At 37.0% G+C, this 12949-nt stretch overlaps 2 protein-coding genes across 2 annotated transcripts in view; both read left to right on the top strand.

Annotated features, from left to right (window-relative positions):
• LOC128259673 (frizzled) overlaps positions 1 to 12949 on the top strand; it is a 102515-nt gene that overhangs the window by 46331 nt on the left and 43235 nt on the right. The window lies entirely within an intron of this gene.
• LOC128259691 (uncharacterized histidine-rich protein DDB_G0274557) lies at positions 9280 to 9829 on the top strand. The gene has a single exon (XM_052992227.1). It carries the CDS (start codon positions 9378 to 9380, stop codon positions 9669 to 9671), a length of 294 nt encoding a protein of 97 aa, XP_052848187.1. The 5' UTR covers positions 9280 to 9377; the 3' UTR covers positions 9672 to 9829.

The following is a 12949-nucleotide window of genomic DNA, read 5'->3' on the forward strand; positions in this document are numbered from 1 at the left end:
GAATTAGACTGAGTAGCAGCAAATGAAATACTAAAGTCGATTCACGGAATGGAGCACTTTTCTTGCATGCAAGTCACATAAGCGGACGGAGACAATCGACGGACGTAAAGTCTGGGAAATAGAAAGAGAAAAGGCTTGAGACCGCGAATGAGACGGATATATGCAGCACTGGGGACAAAAACTTTGCTTGCAAAGAATCTACAAGCAGTGGGAATTGATAAATTATATACAAATTTCGAATACAGCGATACCCTGATCTTGCTTCAGCACAAGATTTAAATCTTTTTTTTTAACAACATCTTCTTTTTGACCTACCTAGCCAAAGGAATTTAAATATTTGTAAACGACCTAAAATTTGTATATTATTGATTTTATTCTTAAAAACTTCGGAAATGAATACGCTTTTAAAATTTATTTTAAATCATTATAATTAGCTTTTAGTTTACTGCTATTACTTGAACATTTTATTTTTGTTACCCTAATGAAATCAGGCATTTGACAATTTATATATATATATAAAGAACCAACAAAAATATAATTGAATAATAAGTCACTGGATATGTTTGGAAACTTTATCTAAATGGAAACCAGATTTTGTAATATATTGTTAGCGCCATAATCCCACGGTCGATAAAATCCTTATTTAATACTACAAAAAAAAATATTGGTGTTCGCTGTCTTCTACCGATAACTCCCAAGTTTATATACCCTTTGAATTGATTGAAAGTCAGTCCATATGAAGAAGCCACAATGCAGTTGACCGCAGCAGCAACAACTGCGGCAGCAGCAGCAATGGCAGCAACATCGACAACAGCAACAACATGCAGCATAGCAACACGAACAATGTGCGTTGAATGGCATGTGGCAAAAGTTATGGAGACTTTGGCGCGTAAAACCGGTAGCTAAAATGGCCGAAACGACCATGGGGAGGGGGTTGGGGGGGGGACTGGTAAGAAATGGGGTTCACAGACGCGATGAAGACAACAGCAAAAAGCGTGAAACGTGTGCGTGAGTCGAAGTAGCAGCAGCAACAACAGCAAACATTGGCGACAGCAGCAGCAACTGATACGCAGTTTGAGATACCGCGATGTTGTTGCTACATTCGCAACATGACTACAAGTTGCTATTACCCTGGCCATATCCAAACGGCATCGGGCCTCAACTTCACTTGCTATTGCTGCTCGTTGTCATGGCTACTGAAATGGCATGGCAAAAGCCCCCGGACACGGAGAAAAGTGGGGAAAGGTGGGGCAAGTGAAGAGAGAGCCTTTTTCTGTCATTCGTTTGATTACATTTACAATTTGAGCAGGCTGCTATACTCTACCCAAGATCACAAAGATTACAGGATGGAAGTCTAAAAAAATTTATTTTATGTAGAACCTTTAGATTTTAATATAGGTTTCTTTAAATGAAGAGTATCTCTTCAATTGGAATACTGATAGTTGGAAAAACACAAATATAATTTTTTGCATAGCTGCAAAATATTTTTAAATAAGTATTGGGTTCCGCTTTAACAATCTAACTTTCGATAATCTTTAATCGATTTCAAGACACCATTTATATGTTCAATCGATTTTAGCCCATTATCTACATTTTAAACTTGTCATCGACAAATGTCATATCTTTCATGTTCATTATGTTAATTTTACCTAATAGTTGGCTTTCATAATTTCAATCAGTTTAAATATAAATGCTGCAACAAGCTTAAAAGCAAAAAACAACAATCATTTCTTCTATATCGCAAAAGGTTTTCTGTAAAGGTAAAGCCATTTATTCAATATAAACAAACAGAATAATTGCGCCATAAGTAAAGGCATATACATATATAAATTATTGAAGGGTATGTGAGGAGCGACACTTAAGCCAGACAATTTAACAGCTTTTTTTCGCTTTGCGCATCATTTGTGCGGCTTCTGTTTCTTTTGCCCTGACTCGCAGATTATTTGTTTGATTTCATTTTTATATTTTGTTTATATGTAAGCTTTTGGCATCATTCATCTTAGCGGGGGCCAGTACGTGCTCCATTTGGCTAATGTCATTTTTATGAGTTTTTATTTCGTTTTGTGCCATAATTTGATTGTCATGTCTGGCACTTTTTTCATGGATTTTCCTACTGCATGATTTGGTGGCAAGTGTTTTGCCAAAACATCGGCGAGATGTTCTTTGATATTTAACCTGGCGGCCACAGCACGGACTCAATTTATGTATAATTATATAGAACTCGTAACGGCTCAGATCATTATAAAGTCATAAAGCTTTTGTCGGCTCCGGTGGTCCAGCTTGCCCACTAATTTGCGGCAATTAAATTCATTAATTCAAATTAATATGATTTGAAAAACATTAAAGCCAAGCTAGGAATCTTGTTGCCCGGGGGCGAAAAGCAAAGAGAAAACTGTTAAAGGAGAAGCGGCATAAGGGCCATTGACCAGAAGGGAACAATGGAAACCGTACAAAATGAGGCAGCTAAGTGTGAAGACGGCCAAGTTAATGAATCTCCGAAAACCAAATGGTCCAATGAACGGAGTGCGGAGGTTGACTGACCAGCTGCTCGCCAAAATTAAAGCCGGTTACTTAAGACAGAAATTGTAGGCATATACAATCTTGTTAATTTATGACAGGAAAATAAACTAATGAATTCATTCACAAAACTTTTTTGCAGAGTACACAATTTTTCTCTCTCAAACGCATTTAAGCTTTGCTTTTATGTTTTGTTTTACTTATAATTTTCCTCCCTTTAATTCTGCAAAGTATATCTAAAAACTAAAGTCAATATCAAAAATACTCTTTGTCTAACCTGTGCTATTTGATTAAATTAAATATATCACTGTGTTCTTTTTTTGAATTAATATATTTATAAACTTTTTTAACAACAACAGAATGGTTTTTTTATAATTTTATGGGGTTTTAGTTAACACAATATTGAACTCTTTTTTATTAACTTAGTTGAAACTGAAGCGTTATAGAATAAATTTCAATAGAATCATTTAACACTGACATTTAAAAATGGGAAATCAAATTCCTAAAGGGAACCTTTGATTTCTTTCCGCGGATTTTCAATCGTGTTAACATAAAAATAAAAATAATGTTTCCCTGTGGCACCTAAAAATGTTGATGACTTTTTATCGATCTGCTGCAGTTAAGAAAGTCTGAAAATGTTGAACCTCCGGCAAATTGATTCGATGCCTGCACAAAGACCGGCCGTTTACCCAATATACACCCAGTATACACCACCCTACGGTTGGCATCCTGCTGCTCTGTTTATTTCTAATATCCTGCCAGAATTTTTTTTTTGGGAGGGTTGATGGAGAAGAGCAGCGACAATAAACACGCCCACACGAAATTTGCGGACGAAATTGTCTTTTGCGGCTGCCATAAAGCGCAGCCGATGTCATTAAAATCTCTTTTCGGCTCGAAGTTTCGCACGGCGCCATATCGATGGGATATTCCTCAGCCGGGGGGCAATTCAAATGTTTCCTGCGGTGCTTGCCAACACCTTTGACCTGCTGGGATAGTACCACGCCTCCTTTCCCAAAATCCGCAGAAGGCCTTTCCCTGAAATTTCTCCCTTTTGTCTAATTTGATAAGCGAAAGGAAGAAATCTTTTGGCGTGTAAATTGCTTTTGCCATTTATTTTTTCTCGGCTTTTTTTTTTGGTTTGTTTTGTTTGGATGGCGTGGGCCAAAGTGCTCAAATCACTGGTGACCCAAAGATTTCCGTTTCCAGGCCCTATAATTTCAACCGATTTCAATCGTACCACAGCTAAAGTTTTCTTAATTACGTTCAGTCATATTTTTTGCGAATATTTTCGGGCCTGCTTTTTTGTTTTCTTGTCGAGTGCAGAGCACTTTCGCTTAACCCCACGGCGGCCCCGCACAATTTATTGGCACAACTTCAAAAAAGTTTTCCACATTTTTGGTTTTTTAAATTCCCTTTAGTTTTTGCTTTTGTTCTAGGCCAACACCTTTAACATGTTTTTGGCAGCCCCCGAAAATAAAAAGTGCAAAAAGTTTCTCACTCCATCACTGCCCTTCTCCCTTACTCTTTTTCCATCTCTCTTGCTCCCAGTTTGCATGACGCGTTGAATAGTTTTCGCAGTTTTTTGTTTGTTCATGTGCCAGGTGCAAGGTAATGGGTTAATTAGCTTTGCGCCTGGACCACCAAGGGTTAATTAAGTGGCATAAAATTCGGGAGAAAATCCCTGACCAAATTGATTATAGCAAGAAAAATTAAAAAAGGGAAATCAAACAAATTGAAAATGGGTCATGGAAGATGAAAGGTGGTTTTGAATGGGTAAGTAAGGGACCACAAGTAATTGTGATTCGGGTTCATGGAGAGATAACTATGATTTGGGGCTCAAAGAAAGTCCCTGCGGCTGATATCTGTTTTGACACAGGTTTTTTCATTGTGTTGGGGGTTGAACTCTAGAAAAGTCAAAAACAACATTTAATTTATCGAACAAAATATTAATATACTATTAAATTTTAGTTAAATATATAAACTTAAGAAACAGTTGTCTGATTGAGTTATTTTCAACTTGTCTACCCTCGGGACAATATTTATTCAAGGGTGACTCTGGATCGGTCAATTTATACATCAAATAGATTGCATCCCCCAAGATTTCAATTACTCTGCGTAGAATAACTCAATCCAACTTGGAAAGACCCAGAAAATGACTCAGCTTCGCACACTCGAAGAGATTCTGGGAAAATATCAGAGTAAACCCAACTAAGAAAGCATCATCCCTTAAAATCAGAAGCCCCCTTCTAATATTAACTTTACAAAGCTTACAAATTCGTGCAAAAAATATTTTCGGGGGCGCCACAGAATGCATTAGAAATGTTCGAAAGGAAGGAAAAACATAAAACCGAAACACAAAGGAACTAACAAGCGGTTCCACCTACTCCACCCCGCCAGCAAACTCTTCTAAGTGATTTCAACCCGGAAATGCCCATAAATCGATTGGATCTTGGGGGAACGAGGGAAATGATGGGTTGCTTCTGGGTTTCTCTACACAGAAAAAAATGTAAGGGTACGAAATAATTGCATTTTAAATAGATTTATATTTTTTTAAGGTGTTTTAGGACCAACCAAATTATTATTTTTATTCAGTCAAAAGTATTATAAGTTCATAAGTTCATTTTTTTACAGGAACTTAAATACTTAGACTGATGTTTTATGCTTACTTAATTATATCTAAAACTGGTTTTCTGAAAGTGAAAAATCTAAAAAGAAAAATTTTTTATTCATTATATTTTAAAATAATTTGTAAAGTTTACGATAGTATATGTCAATTTTCCTTTACTTTATAGTTAATTAAAGGTTTACTTTTCCACATTAAGCTACGTTTAAAGCAAATTTTAGAAGAATGTTTCTCAATTTATGGAAAAGTCTCTTAAAAAAAGTATTGGTATACTTATGGCACTTTAGAAAAAGCTAAGTTTCTTGTATCTACAAAGCCCAAATCAATGTTTTGTGATTTAGAGAGTTTAGATATTTCCCTCTGTGTATGGTTTTCTTTGGCTACGGATGCATCAGACTTTATGGGCTAAATGAATGAATTGAAATGGGTGTGGACAAGAGTGTGTGGCTTGTATCGGCTTGTGGCACACTTGTCTGGATTTTCCCCCTTTGGAAAACGCCCCTCGTGTGGTGTACAATGCAAATAAAAGTTCATTACAAGCTCAGGCCAAGGCGCTTAAAAAAACTGTTGTAACCGAGGCTTTTGTTATATTCTTCTGTCTGGCCCACTTTGTGCTGTGTATTCTGCCCCTTTTATGGTCAACGGCCCCTTTCTGGCGCTTGGAGTTGTGGGTGGCGAATGGAGAAGTCGCCTGTCCGGAAATGCCACATCCGTGTACAAGTCCATAAAGTCAATAAGGAAAAAATGGAAGAAAAGGGCAGTTGAAGCAAGGGAAATTTTAAAAGGCCAAAGGGGAAATAAATTAAGAATAAGCAATGATTTTCCAACTTGTGTTTCCTCACATTTATGATATGGATGTCCGGTTGGGAGACCTTAAATAAACCTCTTTGATTGTAAGCCGTCTTTAATTTACATGGCTTTTACGAGCGTAAACTATTGGCTGAATGCCATAAGACTTGATTTTATGAGATGGTTCTAAACATAAAGCCAGCATTAGCCATAAAACCAAAGGGAGTTTTATCTTTGACAACTGCTGAAAGAACATCGCCTCGTATTAATTGAAAATGTCACCGATCCGTGGCAATTATCGTAAATTATGCACACGCGCCCAAATCCAAATATTATTATTATTTTTATTACGTGCGTAGCCAAAACAAAAATCAAGAATTTCAAGCCACCCTCTAAAATTTGATGCTGTTTTCAGGGTGAGTTGTGCATAATGAAATGTCAACAAATGTGAACGAGAAAAGGGAAGTTGACAGAAGTATGAAACAAGGCTAGGACATGGTCTTTGTTTCAGCGGTGGTTGCTCGACTTCCCCCCAGTTGACTTGCGGAAATTGAAAACTTAATTGGCAGGTGCTGTCGTATGGCTGTCGTAAGATAGAGGAAGTTTTGTAAAAAATTTAAGAATTAAAAAATTATTTCTAACTATAGTATTTAAATTAAGCTAACTAGATGTTAATTGCTTGATTTTTCTATTCTATAACTTAAAAAATAAATATTGTAATTTCAATAAGCTTACATGTCAGCTATATATGATTAATTTTGAATTTAATAACACTGTTTTCTTTTAAAAATCTCAGTTTCATAATTTTTTTTATCTTATCTTAAATCAAATTTTATTTTGCTGAATTATCCTCATGGAAAAATGTGTATCTCCCATAAAAATACCCACGGGTGACTCATGACCAGACATAACAAATAAATTCCCCAGAAAATCTGAGCCAGCCAAATCCCGTAAATCGCAATTTTTCTATGCGTTTTACCCGTTTGCAGACTCAGATGTGGAGAATAGGAACCAGATGGGAGAATATATATAAAAAGAAACCATAAAAAATGCAACAGACCATAATAATTTCAACGTTTATTTTTTCGAACATTTTCTGCTTTTGTCGCAATCTTCCACAGGCTCCAACCCCTTTTGGCCCATCGAATTCAGGGTCTGACTATGCAAAAATGCAGCAGCCAAAAAGCACATAAAATTATTATGTGACGAGGAACGTGGGGAGTGCAAATCGAGGGGTCGAGGGGAAATGCTCAAAGGCATTTCGGACTCGGCCAAAAATCAGACTCAGCATGTGCGCATAAAGCTCAAATAAACTCAAGTTGTTGACAAAGGGGTTAAAGGCCATAATTGTGGCCGTCGGCAGAGCGGGTTTATATGAATATGGGGTGGCCTAACCCTACTCCAGGGGGAACCACCCGAACGTGCCAGACTGAAAGTGGAATTTTCATTGGATGTGTAAACAAAACCAGCGGGGGAAAACTGAGCCAGATGAGCTAGTCGGAAAAGCTTGCCTGACGGTGCCACTAAAGTGATTTTTAAAGGGGTGTTCTCGTCTTTTATGACCATGCTAATGGACTTTTTCTCAACATATTTAATTATCTAATAAAAATTGGAAAATAAATATTTAAGAAAAGTTCTTAGTGAGTGCTAGTTGACGAAGTTACAAGGTTCTTATAACATCTTCTCTTGCACAATGTATTCAGTTGAATAACTGTGTAGAGGTGTGAAAGGTTATTTCTCCGTAATTCTACGTGTACTTTTATTGTTTAACAAAATTACACTTCTTTTATTTTTCTTCCAAAATACAATTTTATAATTTGATAAGAATTTTTTAATAAATTGGATTAGATTGTCTCCATTTTAACAATTATTTTTTTGACAAACTTAAAAGTTCGTTTTTCTTTTCTCCCTTTATGTCTTCGCTTCCGCCTTATCAACTTGAAAATATTTCTTTACAAAGCTAATAAAATGTATTATCAAACTTTTGCAGAAGTTCTTTGAAAAGCAACTCCATAAAATCAAATTTATGTATTACCTGCATTGCCCCCATCCATTTTCCTTGCCATCACTTTCCAGCTTTTTTTCACTCATTTCCCATTTCGTTTTTACTCCCTCAGCTGCAGGAGGACAAAACCTCCGGTCGCACTTTAAATAAGCATTAAATTATACAGCATAAAGTTGTTTCCTTCTCTTTCCATTTTTCCACTCCCCCTCTTTCTCCCAAGACGCACTCCAGACACATTCTAATCGCTTTATAACTTCTAACGCAGTTTATCGGAGCCCTACCGCAGTTCACAGCCCCTCATCCCTTAATTCCACCACCCCCAAAGTCACCCATCCCACACCATTAAAAAGGCTCAAAGGCAAAAGTTATTGTCACGCACTAAAGTCGCTTTCATATGGAGTTGTGTGATGCACGGAGAAAAAATATTCATCGAAACTGATTAATTTGGGCTTATGATGTAGAAATATAGCACCTATCTGTGGCGTATCAATATCTTATCAGTATAACGCTTACGGCATATACACCTGCGGGAAAGAAAAGAGTGATAAAATGATCACCAGAATAATACAATAAGTTCGTGGAATACCTATTTTATATTACGCTGATGGGTTTTGCTTTCCCAGTAAATATATCAAGCTGATAGAAACTCATAAGATTAATCCATTTTAAGCAATAAAAAAAATTGTATACAAAGTTTTATTGAACAAAAATTATTTGCAATTTATTTTTTCTGTGTATTTTTTATTGAAATGGGTGAAAAGGGGATATTCAGACCTCCAACCATCAAGCCAATCTCCACGCAAAAGCTCTCTGGTTATAGCTTTCTTACTTCACTTTTTCTAGGGTTTGGTTGGGTGTCTTTAGTGCCTTTTTGGTTTTCCTTCGTTTTTCTTCTATCGCAATTTATTTTCCTTAATTTTTTTTTTGGGAACTACGTCAAGCAAACAAGTCGAAATTATTTTCGGCGGCGACTTACCATATTTCCTTTTTTCAATCAGTTCTGTTTGCATCTCCAATATTTTTTTTGAAAAATCAAATTGTTGTGTCTGTGGAATACTTTTATTTTGCTTATTTGCGCCCTAACTTTGATTGCATTGGCTATGAATGAAAGCAAGTAAAGTACCCTAAGAGTTTAAACAGATCTATGAGTAATTCACTGTATAGATTGCACAGGAATATTGCTATCTTTATAGCCCAAATCGAGCATTAGTACTGGAATCGAAGTGAATCCCCAGTGAGTCAGTCGAAAGCACACCCCTTTCGATAAGATAAGCCCGCAGAAAACAATACTATCTGAAATGTCGAGCCAGTCAAGTGGAAATGTATATAAAAAGCTGACATCTGTGGATTGGAAAGCAGTCCGCATTTAATAAGCAACAAGAGCAGTTCTCGAAAGGAATATATCAGTTATAAAAGCAAAGGATTTTGACAAAGACATACACAATGCCGCCACCACACCACGAAGATCGTCTGTTTGGCATTCACTTTGGCCTGAGCTTGGGTGGTCATGGACATCACCACCACCATCACCACCCACCGCCGCCTCCACCGCCGGTGCACCACCACCACCACCACGGACCTCCGCCGCACCACCACGGTCCGCCGCACCACCACTATCACCATGGACCGCCACCGCCCCACTACGATCATCATCACTACGATCATCACCATCACGGCGGTCACTTTGATCATCATCATGGCCCGCCGCACGGACATCATCATCATCATCACTGTTAGTCCAGTGTTGAAAAAGGTCTTTCAAAGTCCAAATCTTCTAAGAATGTCTAAGCTATCGGAAATATTGTAAAAATATTTATAAACGAAATTAATTTATTACATCTGTAAACATGTATAAACTTATAAACAAACAACAAAAATGAACAAAAAAAAATTAAATGTGAATAATTTTGCAAAAAGTTTACTTATATTATTTATATTTCAAGTCGTTGTGGTATTTTCGACATCTTTCTTCTACAGTACCTGCACAGTGACTAATAAGTTCAATATTTTACAGATTGTTCTTCGATTCCAGTTTAGACTGGAATTCAGAAACATTTCATTTAAATTGTAAATATGCATTATATAAGTGTTGACTTCACCTCCTACCTGCAGAATTACCTTTGTCAATATTAGTGGCTTATCAAGCCACAAAAAAATAAGTTAACGAGAGTCAACTCGATCAAGTTAAAATAACATCTATCTTATCTAGATTGACATGACAAACACAAAGAAATCAGCAAAGCGAAATATAACGATTGGCTTATAATCTTTATTAAGCTGATTACAAAGGGAAGTGAATCAAAGGCATTTATAAAAATAAATAATTAAGGAAATTCTAAACCAATAAGCAGATTAATTTTAGCCACAGACTCCAAACCAGCCCACCCACAAAAACAATTTGCTAAGCCGATAAACACAAATGAAATTAAATATAATTTCTGTTCTATTGGGATCCGCTTCGGGTGGGTCAAACAAAATGTTTGCCATTACTAAACCATTTCAAAGTGTTTGTATTTTTTCCGCGGTTGTCACAAAACGCTAATTAGACAGCAGCTACTATATAGAGCGGGTCTCCCCATGCCCGTATATATTTGTCTGTGGGTTACGGGCTGTCATAAAATGTAAAATGTTGCCCGTGGCGTGGGTCGTATGGGTATCGACACCTGGAAAATATTGGTAATTAAAATTTGCCAGTTGTCGGCCAGAAAACCGAAAAAACCGCTTCCATTTCGGCCTGTCTAATAATGTTGTAAAACATGTTGCCATTAAGTAAAACGACAGACGCCAAAACGCCCCAAAGGCAAAAATTAAAAAACAGGAAAGGTAGGGAAAAATTATTGGGTGGTAGGGAAATACCCTATATCTAACTTGAGTGCTATAAAAATTATATTTGTTTAGACCGAAAAAACAATTTATTCAATTACATATAAGTATGTGTAGCCAATTTTTTATCCATTCTCCTAAGTTCTAGAGGATATGTTATAGCCACTACTATTATTAATAAAAAGCTTTTTGGTTATTGTATTAAATATAAAATTTCTATTATCCTATCCTGCCAAATGAAAGTCGAAACCGATCTTACTTCCTAAAATCTCCTAATATAATGTGAATCTATTTTATACTACACCAATGTTTTTAAAACAGAAAAACAGTTTCTTTAGTACCACATGTGCATGTGTAGCAAATGTTTACGGCATTATCTAATGCCCTATACTTAAATTAAATCATCAATTTAAAAAGGTTATAACAACTTTTTATCATAGGTTGGCATTCCCAGGACCTTTCGAAGTAAACCTTGAATTAAATTTTGAATCGACTTAAGACATTTTCATACTTTTGGCAAAAAAAAACAGGGAACAACAAACTTAACTATTTTATACTGCCCGATTGTATTGTAGGATACCTTACTCATAGTCTCGCCGTTACGCTGACAAGTCGAGCTAATGGAATTGGTAGCAGTAAGTGAGACTCGAGCGCTCACTTCAGGTTTCCAAGACTGTCAATTAGGTAAAAAAATTATTTGGGGTCTGCCTATCAATGAATTTTTGACAATTTCATGAGACAGGTCGTCAATTGACAGCCATGGGAGTGAAGTGCCCCTCCCCCAGAAATTGAGTAGATGACAATTAACGTCTCAATTCATAAATGTCGCAGTCTGGAAAATCGATTCCTCAAAACGTGTTGCCTGCTTTTAATTAAAAAACTTATATTATGCCAGTGGCCTGGCATGGAGCCGCCTAGCAACTTTGACTCAGACTCTGCGTATATCTTAATTGTTATTTGTATTTAATTATATGGCAAGTCTCCTCAACTTTGCCACGAAAGTTGAAAAATGTTGGAAAAACAACAGCAAGCAGGTGAGGAAAAAAAGTCAAGTCAATGTTGGCTCGGATTTTTTCACCTAAATAAAATGTTTACTTTACTTTAGTTGGCCAAGTGTTGACACTGCCGGTAAAAAGGTGAGCGTTGAAAGATGAGAGAATACAATAGGAGGAGTTGCTGGGGCAATCGTCAGATTACTATCTGTGGTTATGCAAGAAGGCGAAATAATGCATGTCACGATAAAAGTGAAAAATCGGGGAAACTGTTAAGTTACAGCGCTGTTTTTCTAAGTCTATGCACCAAGTAATAACTTTTGTCTTAATTTACAGCAGTACAATTCTTATGTATTTACCATCTTAAAAACCATGTACAAATTAAGTTATTCAAGCTGATATGAACAGCAATTTCTCGGTTCATCAAGGTACTAATTTCCCAATTTCCTCTTCTTTCAGGTATGTACTTAAGGCAGTTCCACACCATAAATTAGAATTATGAGTTGAGTAAGTAATGAAATGTTCATACACTGATCACCAATTCGACCTGATGGTCCATTAATGAGTTTACCCAACTAAAGTACAAGCAAGCCAATAACATAGAGCCAGAGAAATAGACTCCTATAGACCGCAATCAAATCGGTAGAAAAACCCATTACCGTACTCACTGCCCATGATCTGCCAAATGGGAAGACCAATCATAAGCACATTCACATAACAATCAAAGGCAATTTCTGGAATTCAGCTCACAGGATTACTTGGAATAATTTAATAAACCCATGAAAAATCAAAAATACGATAGGTACGGCGGGACAACGGGGCTAACCTCCTCCAACGCACGGGGCAATAAAAATACCCCACCGAAAAATCTCATTAAATAAACATACTCGACGCAGAGACAAAGGCCAGGCCATATCGAGTACGCATTCCGAAAAACTAGTCCCAAACTAAGGCCTCGTAATGTCGCTTGTTAGTACTAATGATGGGCTGGTCCGCTGTTCCCGCCCGATCTCCCCGCCATAACCTCTCAAATCCAACCCCCCGCCCCCGGGAAAACGCAAAAATAAATTTGTACATCTGCGATAGAAGCCGCGATATGGGAGCCATGGCCATGGCCAAGACCTCGGAAGGCCAAGAAAGAGCGTTGCCCATTTCGCCTGCTTGTCATAAATTGCCATGGAGCGCCAACAACAAGTTTCC

The sequence above is a fragment of the Drosophila gunungcola genome (genome assembly GCF_025200985.1).
Source record: "Drosophila gunungcola strain Sukarami chromosome 3L unlocalized genomic scaffold, Dgunungcola_SK_2 000009F, whole genome shotgun sequence".
NCBI lineage: Eukaryota > Metazoa > Arthropoda > Insecta > Diptera > Drosophilidae > Drosophila > Drosophila gunungcola.

What these genes read in the sequence shown, in the direction of transcription:
- LOC128259691 (XM_052992227.1), top strand. Translation starts at nt 9,378, where the DNA reads ATGCCGCCACCACACCACGAAGATCGTCTGTTTGGCATTCACTTTGGC.